Here is a 25,718-nt window from a genome sequence, read left to right as displayed (position 1 = left end):
GCCCGGCTCTCCACGATCAGGAGCTGTGTTGTGCCGCTGCTGCAAGCAGCGAGCACTAATTCTTGTGAAGCTCTGTGGTTTTCTATCTGTGGCCAACACAGCTGGGTTGCACCCTTTTCTATGCCATCTCCAACATTTGCTATGTTGGGAAAATATAATTAAAGATTACACGTCAGGCCTAAACCACCAGAAAAGTAAAAGTGGCAAGCACATTCAGAATAATCTTTTCTGTGGGCTATAATAATAATAATAATAATAATAATAAATATTTGTCTAATAGTGGGATATTGCAAAGAAAGGATTGGATCCTGCACACTTAACCCATGGGAAAATCTTAAACTGGTCTTTGGAATCATTGATGAGCTTCAGATAAAGACGGCTGTCTTTGGGTTTGTCGATACTGAGCCTAAAATTTGGGAATGCAAGAATGAAAAATAATAGCCGTATCCCCATAGTCAGCTTGTGCTAATTCATTTATATAGGAGAGGGGCAGATGCGGGGCTGCGGGTTAATCTAATGCAATGCCACTTTTGTTTCGCAGAGTGCAGTTTGCATTTATCGCCTGTCATAAAGCAAGTTAAAGTGCGCAACCCTGTTATTTCTCTGGGCAAGACATAGAAATATGAATGGCTCTTACAATCCAGCCCCCTGCCTATGCAGGATGCAGGAAGAGAGGAAGTTTTATTGCAGAAGAGCCAAGCACCATTCTCTTCCCCTGCACATTAGAGGAGGGAGCCTGCCTTTGCCTGGAACAAATCCAATTCCCCAGCTCCTCTTGTGCTAGGAACAGGCACAGGAGGTGGAATCAATGCCCTGGCAGAGCTCAGGGGGCTGCTCTGGCAGCAGGAGCCCCGAGTTGGGTGATGATGATGAAGGCTTGTGCCTAAGTGCCACCTGATTAAAAGGCTGATGCAGGAGCCTGGGTTCACTGGGCTGTTTCTGGGGTGGGATCAGGTATTTTATAGCTTGTTGGGTAGAACTTAGGCTCTCGGGAGTGTGGAGGTGCTCAGCATCCAGGGGAGTTGGGCATCTTGGCTGCCTACAGGGCTGTAGATTGAGCTGGCTGGGGCTGGAGGAGGAGGAGGAGGTATTTGAGCAGGGCCCAGAGGTTCCTCCTACCTCTTTTGGGGTGTCTCCGCCCTCTTTGCTTTCTTCCTCCCTGCCCTGAGGGACAGGAGCAGTAGCAGCAGGTTTGTCTCTTGTAGCAAAGAAGGTGGCAGGTATCATGATCCCAGAGGAGATTCAGAGGCTCCTGGAAGGTAATCACAAATTCCTCCTTGCTCCTCCTCTGCTTCGTGGGAGAAATCTGTTGTGGTTGCAGGGGATGAGGTTGAAAAGCTTTTTGCACCTCACTGTGCTGAGCCAGGGAGATGAGTGGAAGGGTGGTGGGAGCTACTTCTCTAAGGCTGATGGTTTGGGGCTTTATGTAAGCCTTCCCTGTCCCTAAACCCAGTGAGAGTGCAGGGGACGTGGCTGCTGTCCTGGTGTTTTGGGGGTTGTCCTCCTGTTGTTCAGGAGTTGGCAGGTGGGTCCATGCTTCTCTTAGGGGTAGGGAAGCTCTTTGGTGCTTCCAGAGCCTGTGTAAGGGGAAGAGAGTGTACGTAGTAAGACTGAGGGGTTTCTTCTGGGGTGGTCAGAGGATGTCACCACTGAGTGCTTTCTGTGAAGGTATTGAGTGAGCATCACTAGGGTGAGACAAGGGACAGGATACAAGAAGTTTGTGTGCTACAGTGAGCCCTCTCAGGCTTTTGTTGTGGCTGTGGCAGTTGGTGTCTCCTGGCTCTAGAGGTTCTGCAAGTGTTGTATCTCGTGCTGGAGATGTGGTGAGCAAGCTCGTTTGATTGGGGCTGCATCCTCGGGAAAGCTTCAGCCCCGCTGGAAATGGGGGTACAGCTGAGAGGGCAGCGCTGGCTTCGAGCCCTGCTCCTGCTTGGTGCTTGGACTGTGAGCTCCTGAGGTCTCAGCTTTTGGGTGAACGAGCTGTGCTGAGAGCTGACAGCATTTCCTTCTGTGTGTGAGATGGCGGGTGTGAGGCTTCTGAAGCTCTTTTTCATGGATTTCCTCACAAACTTGAGCTGCGACATCTCCACTCCTTGAAGTAGTGGGTCAGGCAAGTAGAAACCATGCCGAGCTCTTCTACTGCAATATGCTTCACGAGAGGGTTCTGTACGGACCTTTGCAGCCGCTGCTGACCCCGCGGTGTGGTAAGCAAGGGCTTGGCGAGAGAAGAGCCGCGTAGAGGTAACCACACCACAACCTGCCCCTAAATCAAGCTGCAGCAGCACCACGGGCCGGAGCAGCGGCGTCAGCCCCGTGGTGAACACCACATGCGCGTGCGTCGCGCGGTGGGGACGGCGTTGTCGGCGTCTTGCTGCTCCCCGCTCGGAGCAGTCGTGTTTGGGGTTGGCCCCGGCCGCCGCAAGGCTTTGTGACCTTTTGTTTCCTGCTGCAACGGCTCCCGGTAGCCCAGAGCAGTCGCCTCTTCCCCGCCGAGGAGCAGAATAACTTCCAGTCCTGGGGATCTGTCAGTCTGAGCGAGGGAGCACGTGCAGCCTCCAAGCCCGTCAAAGCTTTCTTCCAAATGCTTTGTGTCTTCCCCCAGATGTAGGCGTAAATTTTCTCCTCTGTTTTTTAATCATGGGGGCTTCGGCGAAGTTCACCCTTTCACGTTTTCGATGCGCAGCGCTTTATTGTTCAGCGCTGACACTTCTGTAAACAACTCATTTCTGCACCTGCCACCTTCCTTTAACTGAGATTATTTTCTTGTTAGCTGACTGTTTTTAATTGAAGGCTTCAGATCTCCTTCTAAAGCGCAGCCTTTATTTGCTGACAGGTAGAGCAGGCTATGAATGGAGATTAATTGCATGTCACATACCTCTGTATCAAACTTGCTGTGTCTTAACAATCTATAAGGTCTCGAGGCCTTCCAGTGGCTGCGGAGGTTTCTGGCTCTGCAGGCTGGAAATGAAGGAGCTGAAGCTTTTATCGTGCTGGCAAACTGCGTTACCATAAGAATTCTTGTGTTTAAAATAAAAATCACAAAGAGAGGAGGAAACGGACGGATGTACAAGGCAATATCATCTGCTTCCTTACATTAAAGTTTGGTCTGGAGCGCAGGACTGCTCACATAATGCACAAAAGCAGGTAGTCGGTGGCTCCCTAGTCGCAGTTATCACGTGTTCTTATCACGTAAGACATCTCTGAGGTTGCCGTGGTTGAAAGCCAACACAATATAGCTATTCTCTCTACATTGCAATCCTGCAGCACTAATGAGTACTTGTGTTTTTTTGTTTTTTTTTTTTTTTTCTGTTTATGAGCGGCTGCGGTTGCAACAATTAAGTCCCACCTTGCAAAAATCGGCAACCCGGGTTTCGTTAAGGCTTTGTTGCCAGTTAATCGCGCAGAGTCTCTCTTCTGGCTCAAGGTCCCTTTCACAGCTGTTTTTACTTAAAGGGTATTTCATACTTGTTTTTACACAAATGTCTTCTGAAGGCTGAAACGGTGGTTTTCAAAAATGTGATACATCTCTGACAAACCCAGGGATTCTGGATTTGTTCGCAGAAGCAAAGGCAGGCTGGCAGGCTGATTATCTTCCCTTCACCTGCCTTGCTTGATGCTCTTCGGTTTCAGACGGTAGGTCTGGAAAGCAGTTTTCTTGCTGGAGTTTGGGCAACAGGAAGGACAGAGCAGGTGCTGCACCGGGAGACGGTGACTGCACCTGCACGGCATAACAAAGCTGGGAGCTGCTAATTGCAAAGCAAGCAGCCTCAGCGCTGGTTTAAAAATAAACAGCAAAATGCTCTGTCTTGTGAGGGCTCCTAAGCCCCACTCAGTGTTGATGTAGCATCATGAGTAGCTCTGGAATCGAAATCTCAGGGAATTTGGGGTGGAGGCTTAGCAGCTGAAAATTTGGGGACCTGTTCTCAGTTCCCCCCTGGTCCCGTTGCACAGGGGAGAACATCCCGTTCAGCCCAGTGCGGGAGGATGGATGGAGATGGCTTCAATTCTCAAGGCTTTCTCTGACTCAGCCCTGCAAAAGCAGGGAGGGACATCTGAAAAATGTTTCACAATTAAACCATCCTTTCCTCGAGCTCGCAGAAAAAGTCGAGAAGCACCGTGTGTGATGGTACATAGCTTTTCTTTTGACAGGTGGGACAGGAGATGATACAACCAGCCTTCCAAATCCCTGGCTGTCTCGGGATGTATCCTGGCAATATATTCATCTAGTCTCAGGGAAGCTCAAGGTACCTGCACTCTCTGTGTTGATAGGTGGCCTAAACTTTAAAAATTAATTTTCCCAGCCAGCTGGGGTGATAAACTGCAGGACGGACTGCGTGAAGCATCCAACAAGTGTTAGAGCGGACTGGTTGGCTCTGCGTTATCTTGCATCACTAAAATGTTGTGGTTCTGTGGGACTAATTCCTCCGTACGTGGAGTGTAGGATTTCTGAAAAAAAAAAAAAAAAAAAAAAGAAAAGTGAGAGCGTGTATGTGCATGGAGAGAATACACATGGCATCTTAATACCTTTCAGCTCTGCTCATTGAGCGCTGATTAACTCCTAGAATTTAGTGCTGCCATTAAAAGGTTATTTACTACCCGGACTTCAGTGGTTGTGACACAGTTCTTATGATGCTGTGCATCTCCTGCAGGATTAAAGTGGATAACTGCAATTGCCTCTAGAAACTCCCCTGAAACACTTGATGAAATCTCAACTAATTTTTTTTTTTTTTCTTCCCCCCCCCCCTTACCTTTTTAGCTGCAGGAAATGAAAAGGAGAGTCCTGTAAACTTGCAGAGTGGATCGCAGAGAGCAATCTATAAACATCAAGAATATAATGTTACTGACAAGCAGTAAAACTAACATTAGGGTGATTTACTCTAGAGCTGCTTACATATTGCTCTTCCTGATCCACTTTGAGAGTTTATGGTTAGGCTTTCTTTTTCATTTCCTGGTGCTATAAACACAGCGACTGGCTCTGAAAGGGGCTCTGCCTGGTTTGCAGAAGTGACCCTGGTTCTCCTATAACTTATCCAGCAGCTGATCTGTGCTGACATCCCAGTAAGTAAATACCGTATTAGAGCTAATCACACACTCATGGAGCTAATCTGCGCTTAAAAATGACAGAGACGCAACTGATATTTGCACAAGTTCTGGGAGCAGTTTGTTTTTTCTTGTTCTTTCACTGCGGAAATAAAGCCTCGGCGTGGTTTCTCTCGCCGACCCATTTCCACTGTGCTGGTTTTAGGCTGGTTTGTATATAATAAATTGTCCCCTTAGCCTCATCTGTTCTTAAGCAGTAAGCTCCTCAGAGCAAGATAGATCCTTTGTGCTTAGATATATGTACTTGGGTACTTTCTGAGTAATTTGTAAGTGTTGGAAGCCTCGGCATCATTAGGCCTGTCATAAGCCGATGCTGTATCTTGGACGCACAATTAAAATTGCATAGAGACGTACAGAAAATGCAGTTTAGCTTAAGGATTAGAAGATTGGCCTGGGATTTTAAAAAGCTTCACTCAGCTGCTCTGGCAAAGCCTTCCTCTTATCCCAGGCAGGCCACCTAGGGCTAAATTACTAGCAGTGAACTTGACATTAATAGGCCTTTTGGCCGGACACCTCTGTGCTCCCGGCGCTCCCAGAAGCACTGCTGGAGGTAGGTGGGGGTTTGAGAGCGATGCTGTGGATTGGTGTTGAGAGGTGGGGATGCGCAGTTGCCCCATCTCAGCACAGCGGAGGGGTTGTGTTGGGATGCTTCGGTACCTCGGAGCCGTGTTCTGGCTTTAAGTTCTGTTTCTCAGGCGTGAAGTGGGGGCTGCAGGTTGTGTGGCATGACTGGCTCAGACCCGGTTCCTCTGTGGGTCAGGAGCCCTCCCGGTAGGAGGAGAGGCAGGGAGACAGAGGAAGGGGCTAGTGAGGACGTGGAGGAGTCTGCATTTGGCTGAAATGCGCTTATTAGCGGGTGCTCCCGTGGGAACTGATGCTTTTGGCGGAATAAATCCAGAAAGGAGAACGGGACTGTCGTGGATTCATGGGTTATGATCTGGATTCACTTCTTCCCAGGCTGCTGTGGTGAGAGTTGCATCTCCCTGGGCTTGCCCTTCTGTCACTCTGAACAGGAGGTGGGAAGAGAGCCCTGGGGGGATGCCCAAGCATCAGCCTTGTTCCCCTCCACCTCTTTCCTTATGCTCTTTGCTTTGAGCTCCTTTTTGTGGTGTTTGGTGTTTTTTGTGGTTTTTTTTTTTTTCCCTCCACACACTCCCCCCAAGCTCTAAGCCTGTCTTGAGCGTGTCACGAGCAGGCAACAAAAAGAAATGAGGGCTCATGACTTTAACAGAAAAAAAGTATTAATTTCTCCTGTGGCATTTTGATCTTGAGACGTGCTTGCAGGTGGAGGAGCTGTTTTTAAGGAGCTGTGCAGATTCCTGGGGTGTGCTAAACAGTGCTGGCTGTTGTACTGGCAGCTGAAGCATAAGGAGCTGAAAGTCTTGCAAGCAGGATATTAAACCGACATTAGTGTCACAGTATGGGGTGCGAGTTAAAGGTTGGAGAGGCCTGTGGATGTACAACACCATAGGTTTGAAGCCAATCTTTTCCCTGCTAGGGGAAACCTTGCTGAAGTACAAGGGTGATATTCTCCTCTACCGAGCAGGCGTGATTAGAACCGTTTTTTGTTTGCAGTGAGATTTCGGTGAAAGTTTCTGCGAAGAACATAAATATTTACGCAAATACAAGACACTTAATCCTTTTATCTTCCAGTTCAAGTTAAATTGCTGCATATAGATGTGGTTTCCAGGTGAGAGAATACCGTGTTTGCTTCTTTCTAGCTGCCTCTGAGCAAGCACAGGGCGCAGTATTTCGGCGACAACCTTGCAGGAGAACTCATGTTGTGATACAAGTGCACGTAGGCTGGTGCACAACCAACCCGTTTTTCAGTTCTTTATGAAGATCATTCTTGTGAAAACCACGGGTTAGGGTTTCCTTGAAGTGTCAGTGAATATCTTGCACTGACACTTCAGAAATGCTTTGGATCCTGCTCTGAATGAGATGACCACTTCTTCTGTGTCCTTAATGCCAAAAGCCTTTCGCAGCAGCAGAATTTTTAGGGCTTGAGGCAGGTGGAACCGCACTTGGTCCAACAGACTTGATCCACATTTCACTCCACCTTCCCCTTCCTTCTGCTCGGTGGTTTCCTTGTAGCTGCTTATTTGTCTTACACCACTGCAGTTAGAGAGAAGCTCTGTCATCTCATGCAATATTTAGATCCTCTCCTCTCCGCAATCACTTCAATGTCTGAACTTCTCCAAATTAAGTCTTCAAACCGACTCGTGTCTCTAGATCAGGCAGCTTGGTACGCTGCCTCGAGGGTGTCCCGGTGCACAGCCAGGTTTCTTAGCCAAGGATGAGTACCACTGCCTGTGAGTTTTAACCCGTAATTCTCTTTCCCAGATGCTGAAGGCTACCTGGTGGATGGACTGCGGAATGAGCACTTGAGTGCTAAAGCAAGGGAGCAGAGGGATGTGATTCTCTTCGGCTTCCGGCAAGTCAAAGCCAGGTTTGTGTTGCCTCAATTACTCTAATGAAAAATGCTTCGGAACAGTGTCACGCCTTGGGTACCACATGCTGTATTCAGCTGGACGTTGACCCAAACTTCGAAATTTAGTGGACATTCAGGGCTTGGTATAACGTGCGAGTGTGCTGCACGCTGGTTCGTACACTCACCTGTTTAACCAGTTTTATTCTTGTCTGCCAAATTGTCATTCGTTTGGAGTTTTGTATTTCAAACTAAGAAAACTATGCTCTGGGCTGCGTCCGTACAGCTCTTTGCATGTGGGTCTCTGGTCCTGTCCTTCTTCCTTGTGCTAGAGAGCGTTTTGTGGGGAAAAAAAAAAAATCCATCGCTTGATACTTAAGCTTGTGGCTAAATCAATACAGTGAGCAAAGATTCATGCTGCTGGCTTCATGCTGAAGGCATCTATTTCACGAGTGGCTCCTGAACTCAAATATGTATTGCCTGGACCTTGATACAGTAAAAAGGAATAAAGAGGACTTCTGGAATTAAAGCTCAAGTCTGACCCAGGTTCAAAAATCTCATGTCCTCAGGACTGTTCAAATCCTGCATGAGAACATGAGCTGCATCATTTGGATTAAGTGAGTGAACAAAGGTTGTTCTCTTGTGCCGGGGAAAATCAAGGAACACAAATAGAAAACAGGTTGCTGGAGGCTTACATAAAACTTTCAGCCTCAGCTGCATTATATTTTTGGCTAGAAACGTGATCCAGAGCTTGCTGTTAATGCCCTAGTTATAAGATATGAGTTGTGTCACTTGACGTTAAGACCTGACCATAAAACTCAGGGTGGCTGACTGATCTAAGCATCCAGTTTAAATAAAACTGCTGTCGAGTCCCTGAGAAGTGGAGAATTTTATCCTTCGGAAGGGCACAGCCAGACTCTATTCCCTGCAGTCCCACTGAAGAACTTTGCAAGATGCCCTGCTGTATCTTAATCGATCTTTCCCGCTGGCTAATTAAGCATCAGTTTTACTCAGCAATTCGGGACTCTGTAATTATCAGCCTGGGTTGCCCTGAATAATTGAAACAAGCTGAACGCCGAAGATGGAAGCCTTTGGAAAATGGGGCTGTAGCATATCTAATAGAAGAATGGGGTGTGTGTGTGTGTGTGTGTGTGTGTGTAACAGTGTCCTGTCCTATTGTAGAAGAAAGGGCTGGACTCCATGTTTGTAACGGATTAGAATGGTTTCTCCGAAAAATTCCCACTCGTGGGCAGGTGTTGATCTTGGATGGGAAGAGTCAAGTAAGCAGTATTCTGAACCTGAAGCATTCAGACATCAACCCCAAGAGTTTTTAAAACTGTCCTGAGAACACGAAACTCTAAAAGCGACAACGCTTTATCTTCATATAATTCTACATTAGGTCGATTTTTAATGAATTAAAAATAGCGTTGAACTTGATAGGTTCGTGAGGCGCTTGGCAAACCTGGAAATACTGATTGTTCTTGCTTCTGGAAGTGTGTGCTCTGTCTGCGTGCTGTTGTGGATGACGCTTGAGCAGCAGGGAAAGGGGCTGCTGTGACCATCGTCCCGTGGACCTCTCTGGCTTCCCGGGGGGGGGGGTTCTGTGTGGTTTTGGTGACTTGCTCAAGAAGGAGCTGCCTTTATGGTCCTGGGGTAAACACTGATGTTGCGATGCAGAACTCAACCTTGGTCCCGAGCTCTCTCTCAACCAAAGAATACAATTTGGGATAAAGCTTTTAGAGCAAAATCTCTTAAGTAGGAAATGTGACGGAGCAGCCTTTGTGATCTGCAGATTCCTCCTGCATGCTCCGGTTAAGACGTGGGCCTCCATCCTGTTGCTTATTGAAATAAATTGCAGGTATTTCTGGAGGGGAAAGTGAGACCTTTGAGCAAAGACTACAGGGCACTGATGATTTCCTACTTGTGTTTTATTGCCTGGTGGCATTTGGAAAGGGTGAGAAGAACAGTATTCAAATGTCCTTGTTCTGACCTGAGCCATTAATGCAATGATTTGTGGTGGGAGATTACCGTAACAATGACTATATCTTTTTATTTGAAAGGATCTAAGCGGGTCTTGCTCTTGGGGATGAGGCGCGGGTTTGTCTCTTTGGGGAGCTTCCTGTGGCTTTTGTGGCGGGTGTTCAGGAAATCATCCGCCGTCGTCGTCAGGAAGCGCCTGCCTCCCCCGAGCAGCCCCGCTCTCCACGTTTCACCTCTGCGGGCTGAAACACAACACGGCGGGTAGGGTTTCGTTATTTGGGTTCGTAATGGACATAAGTAAACTGCTCAGCTACAGGGGAGACGCACATGTGTCTCGGAAAGGGAAGAGCTTCATCTAGTATGATTATCCTGAGCCAGGCTCAATAACTGTTCCTGTAACTTGGCCGTCAGGTCTTTATATCGCTGCTCTCCCCGTGGCCTCATAACGTTCCCCCACCAGGAGGTTCGCTGATGACTATAATGTGAACAAGTGGTTGGGTTTTATGTCTACATGTGCTACCTGTGAGGATATATTGTTCCCGTCTCGCCGCAAGAAGTGCGGTAGGTAGGGAGGGGATTGTGTTTGCAGGTTATAATTTTTTTCCGAGGCAGTCTGGGGTATTTTTGCTCGAGGAGCCATGTCAGAGGCGTTGCAGGCGGTGGCTGTGGGGAGGCTGTCGCCATACGCCTGAGTTATGAGTCCCTGTACCGTTTTACTTTTTTTTTTTTTTTTTTTTTTTTTTTTTTTTTTTTTTTTCCCCCTCCCTACTAACTCAGATCCTATCCCACTCTCTAATATCTTATATGTAAATCCTGGCCTGGCATTATTTTTTTCCTAATAATCTCTTTGGCTTTGAGAGTATCTTTTTTTATAATTGCTTTCCCTGATTGCTTTGCATGGCATCTAGGCAAACAAGCCACAAAACACAACCGGAGCCTCAGTCCCCAGGAATAATCTGTGTGAGGGATGAGGATCTCGTAGCACAGTAGCGTGTACAGTTACCCGTGTCCTGACTAGGCTGGGGACTCTGCTCTACTCTCTGAACCGAAAAACAAAGAGTTTGTAATGGGTAAAACTTGTTTCAAAAGCAGCTTTGGTTTGGGGGAGGGTAGGGGGAGGATGTGGTGCCGAGACAGTTTTGCTCGTCTCCCAGAAACCCCGAAGGTTTTCAGTTGCTTCTGTTTTAGGTCCGTTGGTGCTGAGGGGTTGTTTCAAGTTGTTCCTTGGGAACATCACTGATGTTTCTTGTGTCCTAACAAAGCCGGCTGCAGAGCGAGCAGCAGATGTCCGACACCTGGGATGAATCGGATACATGACTCCGCTCAGGAACACAAGCCCATTCTTGTCCTTTGGCAAGATCAGTAACCAAAAAAAAAAAAAGTCTTCTTGCTGTTAAATGACCTCACCTCAGCATTTCGACATTTCTAGAGCAGTTACAATGGCAGGGGGTGAGATGGGGAGAATGGGATTTATTTAAAAATATGGAGATAAATAGTTCCTCCATCTCCTTGGAGTCAGCTAGTCATTTAAACTCCCTGTTGGAAGGCAAGTTTGTATTGATGGAAACAAATTCTTAATTTTGTTTTTTTTTTTTTCCCCCTGAGGTGAAATGTAATAGCGCTAAAAGGAGAGCGAGGCAGATCTGCTGTATATCAAAGCCGAAATGAAGAGAAAGTGGTTTAATTAATGTTGAGTTTCTCACATACACCCACTAGGAAATCCAAAATAGACACAGAAACTTTACCTTTAATTTTCTCCGCTGTGACGAAACCAACGGTGTAAACCAGGGGCCCAATCCTCCTACTCGTAACTGATACACAGGCTTGTTTTCTGACATTCCTACCAGCAGCAGGAGCTCCAGTGTAGACCAGGCTCTTCACCCCTGGGTAACAAGCCCCAAACCTCATCTTACTGCCTCAACTAATGCTCCTTAAAGTTTATGGCGATATTCCCAGCGCTGTCAGTGAGGAAAACTGCATGTGGTCTTTTAACTCTGCAGTGAAACTTCTCACATCTCCGACATCTTCAGGTGATGTCCTGGCCTGCTAAGGAGAGCCCGCAGGAGCCAAGGTCTTTCCCAGACCTCCACAATTGCTGCGTTTCACGCCGGTATCTGTGTGCGGTGTCACAGATGTGAGTGTGCTGTGGCTGGCAGGGTGTTTGGACTCCCAGCCTGAACAACAGACGCGTGGTCCTTGCCTGGTCGAGTGATTTTTAGGTGTCTAAGTCTGGGGCGAGGGGTTTAAACGTCTAATTCTGTAGTGAAACAGCATGGCTGTCCTGTATCTTCAACCAGAGCCTGGGCTCTGCCACCCTGAGTTCATGAAGTTGAGAAAAAATAAATACAGCCTCTGAGCTTAGAAATCGCTCACCCTGAGTGCAGAGATGCGAAATACAGAAGGGGCCAGAGATGCTCCCAGTGCCTGGGGGTGTGTTTCCATACTCTGTTTCAGAAATACTTGGTTTTGGGGAGCAAACTTGGGTAACACCATCACCCAGTTCCTGCTGGGTGCTTTGCCACCTCTGGCCCTGACAGTGTTAATGTCAGTGAGAAATCCTGCACTTGCTACGTGAGCTGACACAGGATGGTTTGACCCCAGATGGAAGCGTTAAGGGTAAAGACAACACAGCGTGTCTGCCTCTGGTTTGGGGGTCCTTGGGGTTGTGCTACAAATCTCAGCAAGCTGTTGTAGCATGTGGGTTGTGCAGGGTGTCACAAACCAGCGAGCTACTGGTTTTTATTGGTTTCCGGGTGTAGCTGAACTGCAGAGGCTTCAACACCAGGGGAACTTCAGCCTAATTATTAAGTTGAACTCAATCCTTTCTGTGGCAAGGCATTACAGTAGGATTGTAAAAGACTCACTAACGAAAATCCATCCAAAATTTTGTCTAAAGCGGTGTTTGGCCTGTTTTAATAACCTCCTAACTGTATTAACTACATTTATTACTTCAATTTTCAACCTTATTTTAAAGTTTTAAGATTGAAATGAAAGAAAACGCAATTTCAGGGTAATTTTGCTTCATTAGTGTAAATGCACTGCCTGTGATTCCTACCGATATTAAAGTCATTACGCGGAATAACACGCGATACAAAGATAAAAAGGAATTTAAGAATGTGACCTGATGGGCAGATAATTGAGCTCAGCACATTAATGCCAGGGCTGGACTGTAGCCCCACCACATTGTCCTTAATTAGGCGAAGTGCTGTTCTCCTCCTTCATGTTCTTCAGAGAGCTGAAATTTATTTGCTCAGCAAGGAAACGATCTTGCTGAGCAGGATTTCATTCACACTTACTTTGGCCATTAAATACAGATTTGTTCTGCCAAAAAAAAAAAAAAAAAGCGAGTCCCTGTCACTTCAGAAGTCCTCGGCAGTTTGGGGATTTGTGTTTTTCTATCCTAAAAATGAACTCTTCAGGTTTGGGGTTTTTTTTTAATTATTTTTTTTTACGTCATGCAGAGGGGATGGGGTCCTGCCCAGAGTGGGGACACCAGCGTGTGCTGGACCAGCTGGTGTTAATGGAGATCTGAAGCCTCTCACCCCCCTGCACCGGTACATCTGCGCCTGGGTGTGTGTGAGCACAGGAATTCCTTTAGTTTTCAACAGTCAAGTTTAATACTGACTCTGGTGATTATTTCTTTTTAAAGTCTGGTAAAGTTTCTGTTAGGATGTTCCCAATTTAGTTTGTAATCTTGGTAGGGGATTTTTTTTTTTTCTTTTTTCTCCCCCTCTCTCCTCCTTTTGGGGAGTGCTGAGGAAGGAATTCTCCTGTGTTACTACATGGCATGGCAGGGGCACAAATTCAATTCAGCTGTTATCATATTCTACCTGCTTTTATACCTGGGGAGAATGTGGCCATTCACTCTGCCAGTAATGCAGTTTGGTGCCTTCTGGGTTTGACTCCTTTCAGTAATTTGCATCATTTTCCATTCCAGCTGATAAAATTACCCCCGTTTCCCCATCCATTTCCTTGTGAATGCATTGTTAAACTGAAACCTGAGGACTGTAAATGATTGAAATTGTGTAACCAGAGTCTTTGCATAGCTGCTGCTGCTGCTCCTGTAACATTTAACCGAGAAATGCATTTGAAGTGGTTTGTAACCGACTTTGCTAATGGTGAGCTCCCCAATCCCATTTTCATCTTTTTTTTTTTTTTTTTTTTTTTTTTTTTTCTGCTTGAAATCTTGTACAGCATTGATTTAAATTTTTTTTTTTTTTTTTGGCCAACATTAAAAACCGACGAATGCTGTGCACCGAACAAATTAGACTGCCTTGAAATATCTAATTTAATAACATCTGTGGTGATATTAGTGTTCTTAATTGGACAGGAAAATACAGGAAATTTGATTGAAACCTGACTTTATTTTATGGTTCCTGCTGAAATTGAGTCTGAGAGGAAAGTGGGGTTTTAGACTTTTACAGACTTTAGAGCTGCAAAGAGACCATTATAACCATCAAGGTTGACCCCCTGCATAACATAGACCATAAGATTTCAGACAACAATTTTTGCTTCGAGCCCCAAATGGATCTGGTTAGACTCCTTCAGCTCTGGGATTTGCTGTGAGCAGTGGATGCTGCTCAGCAAACTCAAATTGTGGATGGGAGGAGGAGGGGGCTGTGTGTTATGTATTTTACTGGATTTCTGTGTGCTGATGGAATTTGACTCGCTTCCCCCCAGTGAAACAGAAAACGAGAGGCCTGGGGTAAATCTGATGCCTGAGTTTTGTGTAAAGGTTGGAAATGTAGGAATAAACCCAAGTTATCTTGGTGATCCAAGAAAACACAATTCCTGTGCTCGTATCAAAGGGCAAATCCAAGACCACCCGTGTGCTGGGCTGCACCCAGAGCAGGGTGGGCAGAGGGCGAGGGGTGGGGAGGGGATTCTCCCCCTCTGCTCCGTGAGACCCCCCTGCAGGGCTGGTCCAGCTCTGGGGGCACCAACAGCAGGACACGGACCTGCTCGAGCGGGGCCAGAGGAGGCCACAGAGATGTTGGGGGGGGCTGGAGCCCCCCCTGTGAGGACAGGCTGGGAGAGCTGGGGGGTTCAGCTGGTGGAGAGAAGGCTCCGGGGAGACCTTAGAGCAGCCCCCCAGGGCTGAAAGGGGCTGCAGGAACGGGGGGAGGGACTCTAGATCAGGGGGGTAGGGGTGGGATGAGGGGTGACGGTTTTAAACTGACAGAGGGGAGATTTAGATCCGATCTAAGGCAGAAATTCTTCCCCGTGAGGGGGGTGAGGCCCTGGCACAGGCTGCCCAGAGAAGCTGTGGCTGCCCCCTCCCAGGGAGGGTTCAAGGTCAGGCTGGACGGGGCTTTGGGCAACCTGGGCTAGTGGAAGGTGGCCCTGCCTGGGGCAGGGGGTGGGACTGGATGGGCTTTAAGGTCCCTTCCCACCCAAACCATTCTATGACTCGCACCTAGTGCAGCCGCAATAACACTGACCCGGGGGGAATTTCATCCTTGTGTATTTCAGGGCCTGATCTCTCCTTCCTTTTGGAACAAGAGGGGCTATTTCTGGGTTTCCCTGGCTTAAACACTGCTGCTGAGGTGATAAGAGTGCTGAAGTAACTTCTTTACTGGCAGTCCTGCTTGGTCAGACCTGGAAGCATCACTGTCCTCAGGTGACTGCACTTGAGTAAGAGCTACGGAAACCAAACTCTCCTCTCTGGAAGGTGAATCCGTCACAGTTCAGCTGGGGAGGGTAGGATTTGGAGAACTTATTTTCAAGCCCCGCAAGTGCTTAACTGATAGTCTTGGGTTGCTTCCAGTCTTGCTTCTGCTATAAATCAGTACGAGCATAAGATCTGGGCTCAAGGTCCAGGTGCGTCCTGGAAGCATCTTTCACTTCTGAAGACCAAGTCCTGGCTCTGTGGGAGACAGCAGAAGGCTCTGGTCCTTACACACGGTTAGTTCTGGCTCAGGACTTTAGGGACAGTGGGTTCGTGTTGGGAACGAGGCTTTCTGGCAAACCTGCCTGCTCTGTGACTCGGTTTCCCCTCCCCATGTGCCAACAGCATTCTATTCTACTCTTTCTCATGGTAACTCCCCCTCTGCGGTCTGCTAACACAGCCGAGTTGCAATTTCGATTTGGTCCGGCTGGAAACATTGCTATTAGGAGGCTGATGAATTCGAACCGGGATCTGTATGTTTTTCAGGAGCAAAGAACATAAACATTTCCAGAAAAGCGAGCCCCTCTGATGTTTGCTTGTTGAGCGCCTAACTTCAAAGGCTGTACGGTCATGAGAAACGGTTTGTGTGTTGAACAGAACAAATCTGTGGCTTCTTCCTGTCTGGCCTGAAAAATGCACCGATGAGGTGAGAGAGGTGGGTGGTTCGTTGCAAACCCCGCGGAGGAAATGCTTATAGGATGTCTTTTGTTACACTGTTGGCAGGGCAACACTCGTCCTCTGGCTTTGTAATGGAAATCAGTTATTTTGGGGTTAGTTCCTCGCTTTACATATTGCATCAAAAATCTCGGTAGATTCCTTTGAGTTCGGTTTGCTGAAGTTTAGTCAAGGGTTTGACAAGAGCGTTTCCCCATCTCCCTCCACTTCCTTTAGGTCTGATGTGAATTGGACCTTTCCATTTGGTTGAAAACTTTGCTAGGCTTTGCCTTAACGGCTTCTCTTCTTGGGAGATTCTACCCGCAGCTGGTGGAGAGGAGCTTTTTAGATCAAGTGCTTAACAGGAACAGTTAAGACATAACCAAATCTATCACCTATTCCCAAACTTTCTGGTTAAGGAAACGAATGAGAAGCTTTTACTCTGGGTGTTTGTGAGATCTAAAAAGTTTTGTAAGGGCAAAAACGTCAAACCGATCCCAAGGAAAATGACCTCCAAAATCAAGACGCAGGTTCTGGTTTCTGCCTTACGCTGTCTGGCTCAAGGAGGGGATGTGTACGGAGCAATTACTTTTTCTTATAATTATCCGCCGTGAGAAATTATCGAACGATAACTTTCAGGGTAAACCTCTGGCAAAGAGAGAATGAAACGTTGTGTAACTGCTTCTTACCCACGGTGTTAAAAACATAACGTGCTTGTCAGTACCGTCTTAATTGGGAACAAAAATCAGAATTGGCCTCAAGCGCTGTACTTTGGAGAATGGCCCAAGATGAGTAACCTGCTGCTGCCAGCGGTGTTCCTCCTCCTCTGCTTTTTTTCTGAATCCTTAAGCACACACACGGCTTCGGGCTATAGATACACTTGAACTGGCCCTATTTGCTACCGAGGTCATTGGGGTAAAAAAATGGGCTTTTTGCCCCCCAAATTGTATTTCTTGGGTAATGCAAGAACAGAAGAATATTCTGGCCGTCTCTGAAAATGGTGAAAATATAACTTGCTGATTAAGTAAGGTTGAAGGAAGGGTTGGGGAAAACCTTCCCCCCCCGCCCTTAGACATGTACAAAACATCGGGGGGAAAGAAAGAAATCCTGTAAGTGAACGTACTGAAAATACCGTGGCATCGTATGTGGGTGCCTCTTAAACTCTCAAGATAAGTAATTTTTTCAAGATTTTCATGCAGTCAGTGGCAGATGAAGGAATTAGATCATTACTCTTTCATCTTCCCTAAAGAACAAGACCATCTTCCCCCCACTCCTGATTAAATTTTAAACTTTCATTCTCTGCTTAAGCCTTTCCAGAGTGAAAATGATCAAAGCATGAGATTAAAGACACATCCTGATCTGATGAGATTAGAATTTTTGACTGTTTCCTTATGCTTTAAAAAAAAATAAAAAAAATAAAAAAAAAAAGCAAAGCATCTTTTTGGTATTCCCCCCCCCCCTTATATTTGATCAGAGTGAAGCTAACATGGGCTTGCTGGTCCAGTAGGAAATGGAACTCAATTTTACTTTTTTTTTTTAAACCATTTTACTGTATTAAAAATGACAGAGGTTAGAAACAAAGCTCTTATACTTTTATTGAACTGGAATTAGAAGTGACAGAAAATCATTTTGGTCCTGGTGCAGTAAATGTTATCACTAAAACATGTTCAGGGGAGATTAGGACAGTCTCTCAAGCACAAGAGACAAAAGTTCACAAAACAAGAAGTGATTTTTGCTGTCCTTGTCTCGCAGGCGTTGTCTGCTCAGGAGACAAAAGTATTTCAACTCGCCGGGCTGCTGGGCTTTGGCGGGGGGGGGTCAGGAGGACACAGACCCCTCTCGCAGAGCAGAGGCTGAGCCCAGGGAAGGGACGTTTCTTACTGAATAATATTGAACAACGTTTGGATTCTCAAAGCAAATGCGGAGGGAACGGTCGAGGCTGATTGGAGACAAAAGGACGGGGGCGCCGCTACGGTTCTGCTGACCTTGGGCAGGTGGTGTCACTTCTCTGGGCTTGGGAGATGAGATGGATCGGAGAGAGCTCGTTGTAAAACTGGGGGACCGCTGCCAAGAGCATCCAAAGGCCCAGAGAAATTTGCCGCCCTGACAAAGCACGGCGGTGCGGCTCCTTCCCAACTTATTTATCACCGAGCCCGTTCTCCCAGGAAAGTTTCTTCTGTCTATGCACATTTTCAAATTTTTTTTTTTTTTTTAAATTATTTTGTCCAAAGCAAACAAATATTATGGCCCTAATCAGAATTCTGTTGTTGTTTTCTAATTAATCTGTGTCAGTAGCTTGAATGTTTGTGTTAAATCATTTTCTTCGTGAAAGCTTTTAATGAGGAAACAAATTGATTGGATTTTTATATACTGGATTCTTGCCACTAATGCCTATAGACCAACCCTTTGTTACATGTGAACGGGTCACTCTGTGGTTTATCCCCAATCCTTGATCTGTTTCCAGATCTCGCCAGTGCTGTTCTCTTATTAAAATGACTCAGATATCATCGCAAGATGCTCTCAGGGTGTAAGAGATGAAGAAATCACGGAGGACTTTTTTTTTTTTTTTTTGGCTTGGCCAGAAGTGGGCAGCGTGCATACTGCCCTCTGCAATGCGGCTGCTGGAAGGGAAGGTGTGAGATGAGGTTAAGAAAAGACTCGTAGAATCGTAGAACAGTTTGGGGCGGAAGGGACCTTTAAAAGCCTTTCATTAAGGCTGCAAAGCAAAAGGTCATGTAAACCTCTGTGTTTGGAGAGATGTGTTCTAATGGAAGGAAGTTGGGAGCTTTGGAACTTTTCAAGAGGAGGAGATGTGAAGGAGGTTTATCTGTAGGACTCGTAATTCCTCTTGAAGCTTCTTACACAAAAAGTGTGTTGGCCATTCGCTGGGTTCCTGGCAGCGTAATTTTCCCATCTGTCACTTACTCATCAGGCTGGAACAAATCATTAAGAAAATATTATATGCTTATGTCTTTTTTGTCTTTTTTTTTTTTTTTCTTTCTTGTCTTTTAGGTACCACTTGGAATTTCTGCCCCGAGGTGAGTACAAGCCAGGGGAAGGAGGGGTGAGTTCTTGCTGCTATGAACTTTGGGAATAGGGAAGGGCTGGATGTGTGTGGAGTTTTCTATGCAAAGTCAACAAAAAGAAGAGCTTAAACCGAATCTATAGCTCTGTGTGGCGGTTAGGGGTGGAGAGGAGGGACAAAGCTGTGGTGAGGGCTATAGTAGGAGTTGGGGTTAGTATTCTTAGCAGCAGAAGTCCGTTTCTTCTTACCCCTGAGAGCAAATAACACAAAACTGTGTGGTGCTGACGTAAACCTATTGTCTCGGACAAGCTCAGGGAATTTTTCTGCAAAACTTCTGTCTCCAGAAAGGCTTGAAGTTCAGAAAGGCAGGACATTCCCGTGGGCTATTGACTCCGGAGCAAAGGCTGTTGGGTAACCTCCGGCAAGTTTCCTCCAGTCCCATCGCTTCGTGTTAACCCGAACTGGAAACCGAATCAACCTTCAGGTGTAGACAAACGGTCAGGCTGTAAATTTTTCAGGACCGTGACCATCTCTTGTTCTGTCTGTTAACAAGCTGGGCGATTCTGATTGTGACTTTGATCTTCATTTGCTCAGTGATGGGAGCGATGATTTAAACTTCCCAGGGTGCCGGCAGGTCACAAGCCCTGTCAGTGGCTATTTCTGCGTATTTGGGGCAGTTGATGGATACATGCTTGCTCGGAGCTGACCTGGAGCTCCTTTGACTCCGTATGGCATCGGTGGAGCCCAGCTCCCATTCCTCATTTGGAGCACTGGGTACAACCAGGCTGCAGCCGAGGCACGTGGTTCCGTGGGTTCGTCCTTTTCCCTTAAACGATGGTTGGGATCCGCGAGCACGGACAGAAGGATCTGCCGCTGTTCAAACAAGATGGGAGCTGGGGCCGTAATAAAAATCCTTGTGAGTGTTCCAACTCAGCTAATCCTTCATTTACTCCAGGAATAAATTCCAGTATGTTACCTCCTCGATCAGGGCCCACTTCCAGCACATCCTGTCTGTCTGGCAGCACAGAAATGTCAGAAATGCGGCAGCATTGCAATTCCCACTAGAACAGTGTTATCACATTTTAATATGAGCCTCGGTGCAGCCTCGGTGCTTCTAATTGCTTTCAAACCATTGTTTTCATGCGTTTGGTTGATGAACCCAGCATCTGGCATCATTTGAGAAAGTACAACAGACAGCTGTGTTCAAAATTAAAAAAAAAAAAAAAAGTGAGAGAGGATTAGAACACATAAAAGGGCTCAAAATTAGATTTTTTTAAAAAAAAAATTTTGAAAGTTCATAGAATTTAAAGGGTGGAGGAGGGATGCTTTTGTTCTTTTGAAATATTCTTTGTACAGGTGGAAGCCTAACAGTATTAAGAAGATTGGTTTGTAGAACTGTGTCGAGATTTGTAAATGAATTGCCGAGCTTGCTTAAACGTCTGCTAGGGATTACTGCGCAAGTGTTTGGGTCTTCAGGTGTGTAGGTATCTCTAGGTATCTAAATGTGTCCTTATGTCATCTTGGGAACTAATACTACTTGGAAAAGAAAAAAAAAAAAAAAGCACTAAGGAAACAGGACAACTTGGGAGTGAAAACACGGGCTTGAGAGCCTCAACTCCAGTATATGACACCTTGCTGGGGGAAGGAGAGGGGGTGATGAGAACTTGGTGCGCGTTGAGCGGAAAAGAAGCGGAGAACTATGATGTGGGGCTTGGTTTTAAAGAAAAAATAAAATAAAAAAAATCTTGTGTGTCTGGACATATTGATAAGAGGACTGAAAAAAAAAAAAATAGGTACAAATTAATTAGCTGCTTAGCGGCACTGCCAGTGCTTTTAAATACCAAGCTGATGTGGCAAAGGAAAAGGTGGCTTTGAAGGAGGGATGGGGTTTTTCTCTGTAATACCTAGAAAACAGCTTTTTCTAAAGGGGGTAAGCACAACTAGTGACCACATCTTGAACTCGGAGCCATGCTGAAATCCCTCTGAAGCCCCAAACCTCAGTGATTCCAGTTATTCCAACCTGTTGGTTTCCAGTATTGGCTGAAGCTAATAGGATCAGTCTTGGTGTTTCCCAGCAAGCAGAAATTGATACGGAACAGGAGCGTAGGTCTTGAGGATGATGAGTTGGGTAGACGAGTGGGGTTTCAGAAAGATGTGACTGAAGAGAGTGCAAGATTTGCAGGATGAGTTGCGGTGCCTAATTCACACGCACCAAGCCGTGGTGTTGACTGGAGCGTGTAGCTGCAAAATATTTTTTGCCTTTTTCCTTAGGTGCTCTTTGAGCAGAGCCCCAGGGTGACTCATTTCCTCTTGGAGGGAGGGCTGACTTGCCTATGTGAAGCATTTTATACACTTAATATATTTTACGCCTGCATGCCCTTTCTGTCTTGCAGCAACCTCCCCTTTGCGGAAAGAGAGCAAAGGAAAGTTGGCAAAGAAAATCTAGAGAGGACCTGGGTCAGTTGTAGCCCTCCCCCCAAGTTCCTTTCTGCTGTTTCTGTCTCTTCTCGCAATTCAGCACAGGGAAAATGGTCTGCAACAAGCTTTGGTTTAGAAGAAACGAATGGTCTGAGGGAGCGGCGACAGGCCATTCTGGGGTACTGCAAGGAAATAACGGGAGAGGGAGACAGGAGGAAAGAGATGAACGCTTGGGAAGAGAAGGGAAGGACAGGGAGCAGTGCAAGAGGACGGATTAAAGAAGAAAAAGGTGCACGTGTGGCTAAAGAGCTGCGGGTCAGGGCTGGATGTTTGGCTTTGCTGGAACGGGACTTTGCACTAAATTCTTGTCACCGGTGTGTTCTGGCTTCTCCATTCCCACACGGCATGCGAAGATGGGCAAATGTAAAAAGGCATATGGCTACTGGTAGCAGCGAGTTAGATGAAGTTATTGATGACTGTGCAGTATTTTGAGATTCTCAGGGGCACAGGTTGCTCTCTGCTGGAAGACACGGACCTTTGCAGATGGAGAAAATGGGGTTCAGCCCAACCCAGCCTGGAGCCGACACAGTACTGACCCTCCAAATGCTCCTGGGGGGGTACCAGGTCCTTCCCATTGGGCGAGTGTCTCCTTAGCATGGCATTGCACGGAGAACTTTGAACTTCCATGTGCTCATTCACACTAAAAAAAAACCCCTCACAGTGGATGCGGCTGTGGGCAATAACTTATTACTTTATTTTGAAGGAAACAACCCCAACTAGATGAATAAAACCAGATTTATTTTAATTGAGCTTATGATAACGCTCTTGTTTTTCCATCAAAAATTCATCCCAAATGGTTTTCTCTGAAGTGCTGCGTGCGTATTTGCTGAGTAGTAGAATTCCTTAAAATATTCATAAGTCGTCAAAACATGTGACAGAGAGAGGAAAGTTGTTCTCCTTTATGAAATTTGGGAAAACTGAGGGTTAAGAAATGTACTTCAGGTTCCAAAGCATCTACAGTCGCATCCAGGGGTCCGGATTGAGTGCTGCTCCCAGCCCCGTGCCTTAACCCCAAGAGAATGTCGCCTCCCTAAAGTCTGGAGCAATAAATATAAATGTGTGGCAGGGAGGTGGGGTAAGGGACAAGCTGGGGTAAAACGTGACTTAAAAAATTCGGACCCTTCGTGTTCTGTAAAAGGATTAAGCAGGTTAACAGTGTGGAAAGTCTTAGTAGGCCACTTCTCTCATAGTATATACTATTTAGATGGAGTGCGTATCGTTTTACCTCTATCGTCCCTGCTCGCTTTGGCTCGGATGCCAAGTTCTTCATGGGTCGCCAGTTATTCTCGGGGCTGGATGCGGTAGCAGTGCATGAGGTATGTGTATACCCGAGGCACGCGTGTAGCTTTCTTTCATTAACTGGCATCATACAAAGGCCTCAAGTGTTAGATTTATGAAGTAGCTTTTCTATATAAACCCTCAAATCTATTGAGTTGAACTGAAGCGGAGCTGGGTGGGAGACGGAACTGTGCATTTCCCTAAACCCCTGCTCCCTCGTATTGCATATTTGGTTCATGTAGTTATGACAAGTACAAGTAGCAAATCATTAAAGCAGCAAAAACACCATCTTTACTGTAAAGATCCGCTTTGAAGCTGAGGCGGAGTGTTCCTGAATTAATGGAGTGCACGGTGATTTTACAAAGTTTTATTTATAAAAACCCCTCTTTGCGTTGATGCCAAGAGTCTCCAGCTCAGTGGTAAGCAGGGTTCATAGACAGAAACCTAGCTGAGATTTATGATGTGTTTGAAAACGCAAGGGAAAAAATACGGAATTGACAATATTTGTAACATATTGTTAAAATATCTATTCTATCGCCATGCTTGGAATTCCCCTGCTTTATAAACACGAGTGCCAGCTCCAACCCTTGAAATGTCATAACATGTAGAGACGGAAAGAAAACAAAAAAACTTTTGTTAGAATGCCTTCTCGAGTCCAAGATGTGTTTGGGTGGTGTGTGGAACAGAGTTAATTAATGAAAAATAAAATATACACAAAGGCATATGTTCTTTAACTTAAAAAAAAAAAACCAAAAAGGGAAAAGTTTTAACATCAACAATTCTGACAGCTCCCTTTATCAGCGCCGAAGCTTTGCTTCCTGCAGCCCTTGAGCATGCAGTTCTTTGCCTCTGTGCATGTATTATTTTGGGCAAACTAATCTGCGTAGAGACAGTATTTTTTTTTGCACCGAAATCCCTCCTGTTTCATAGTTTTGCGAACGGAGCAGCTGCACAGCTTTGCTTTTACGTAGACTTATAAATTATTCTGCTACCTAAGGTATTGTGCACAAATTTTGGAGGCAAGCAACGATTATAGGAGGAAACAGAACACTCTGCTTGGAAAAATGTCACAGGGAGGAGGCGTTTGTGCTCTGGGAAGGGCTGCCTGGCGGTGTATTTGCATTTTTATTTACATCTATACATAAAAAAAATCAAGGGGTATATGTAACTTTGAAACTGTTGCCGTTGCATTTTGGGTGTTCAGACCAGAAATTAAGCCTCCCTCTCTCTCCCCGGCTTATCATGAAGCTTTAAAATCTTTTTAAAAACCTGAGAGCCCAGGCCGCGGGCTGCGACAGGGAGTGAGCACCGCTGAACGTGGTTCCGTAGCGGTGAGAAATGGGTTTGACTGGTTGTAAGAGCAGAGGGGTTAAGGGGGAGATGTTTACCCCCGATTGGAATTCATATCGCTGTAGCACGAGGAAATACAAAAGGTGTTTTTGGCATTTTGAAAATGTTAGAGGCTTCTTTTTGGGTGTGTTCATTGTATGAAACCAGGGGAGGAGAAGGGGAAAAGCCTCCAAGAATAAACGTGTCGATTAAAAAAAAAAATCAAAAAAAAATCAGGTGTGCTGTTAATCTTTACTTGGAGCCAGCAAATAAAGAACTTGCAGAATTTCTGATCGGACTGAAGGCAGGTTAACAGCAACTAGCGGTTTAGCTGGGTTATTCTGCAGTTAACGTCAAAACTTTCATGACCTTTATTGAGAAGAATTAGGTTAATGAGGGAGGCTTTTTGAACTCCTTTTAAACCAGCTCATTGATTTAAAACTCCTTCCAAACTTGAGAAAGGTTTCCTGGTTTGGATTACTAGATGCTTCTCGGAGATCTCTCCTTCATTAATCAAAAGTGTTTGAATTACTGAATCACCCGTAGCCCTTTGAAACCCATCCGGATTGTAACACCGTGGGGCAGAGCTTGGCCTCTTTGTTCACATTTAGCAGTGTCCCTGCTTCCCTCCCCGGGGAAGTTCAGAGCGCGCCAGGCTCCTAAGAATAAAGCAATGTACCATAAAGAAGAAGGTATAAAAATGTCAGTAAAGATGCTAAATATACAGCAGTTTGGGGAGCCCCAGTAAGTTAAATATTAACGAGTTCTATTGCTCTCACTTTGGTCAGTTAATAAAATACTCTAATTATTAGATTGTCTAAATTGCCTGATGTGCAGCTTTGGAGGTAGAGAGTCTTCTCAAATGAACCCTCTGTGTTTTCTGAACTTGTTTGAGTAATAGGAATGTGCTGCAGCTTTCTCTCTCTCTTTTTTTTTTTTTTTTTTTTTGACAAAGAAATCCCAGGGGTTGCTGTAACGTTCCTAGATGGACCCGCAGCCCAAGACTTGCTCTGCCTTCATGCACAACAGAAGGTTCAAGAAATCGTCCCGGTGGGGATCGAGCACGAGAGTGTCCACGTATACCTCGCCTGAGCTTTCTCACAGTGGGAAAGAGACCCTCCTGCTCCGCAAAAACGGGGGAAAAGGGTGTAAATTTGGAGTCCTTAGGAGCGTCCTGTTGCGGGGCCTTGAGCCCTCGCTCAGTGGGGCTGGGGGTGCAGCGCCGGGTCCCACTCCTGCCTCTGCCAGACCTTCAGGTGGTGCAGATCTGGAGCTCTGAGCCTGTCTCCCCCCTCTCCCCGCAGTGACTTCTGCGTCGCTTTGGTTCGTAGAGCAGTAACCCCATCCAAATCACCTACGAAATCGTAATTCTGCCCTTGAGTCGCCTCCATCCCGAAACACAACTGTAAAATCATCTTTTGCATCATCAGAAATGCTTCATGGGCATCTCCTTCAGTCCCCAGAGTGCCTATCGCTCTGCTGCACGCTCCTGTCTTTGCATTCACTGTCTGCACTTATTTTAACAGTGAAAATTGCGGCAGATACGGGCAAGACAGCCTCCTTGTGTCTTGTCATTGGAATATGCTCGCTAAACCCCAGCTCCCTTGTGGGTTGGTTCTGTCTATTCCTTGTTCGCTTGGAAGGGTTTCAGCTAAGAAAATACGCTGAACCTACTGATGCTGCAACGGACATTACTCAAAACTACTTGGCCTGTAGCTTCCTTTTTGGTATCGATGATGTTGGCTTTTCTTTTTTTTTTTTTTTTTTTTTCAAGAAGG

General features: G+C 46.1%; 1 protein-coding gene across 1 annotated transcript in view; it reads left to right on the top strand.

The window, feature by feature from the left end:
* The first annotated feature begins 1,174 nt into the window (after positions 1-1,174).
* SKAP1 (src kinase associated phosphoprotein 1) overlaps positions 1,175-25,718 on the top strand; it is a 150,843-nt gene continuing 126,299 nt past the window's right edge. The window contains exons 1-3 of the mRNA XM_026864605.1: positions 1,175-1,259; positions 7,444-7,549; positions 18,843-18,868. Coding sequence (XP_026720406.1) covers positions 1,226-1,259; positions 7,444-7,549; positions 18,843-18,868 — 166 coding nt within the window. The 5' untranslated portion in view covers positions 1,175-1,225. The remainder of the gene's footprint in view (positions 1,260-7,443; positions 7,550-18,842; positions 18,869-25,718) is intronic.

The sequence above is a fragment of the Athene cunicularia genome, assembly GCF_003259725.1.
Source record: "Athene cunicularia isolate RWA chromosome 27 unlocalized genomic scaffold, athCun1 chr27_part1, whole genome shotgun sequence".
Classification (NCBI taxonomy): domain Eukaryota; kingdom Metazoa; phylum Chordata; class Aves; order Strigiformes; family Strigidae; genus Athene; species Athene cunicularia.
The sequence above is the reverse complement of the archived record's forward strand: the minus strand, read 5'-3'. Positions and strand labels throughout refer to the sequence as shown.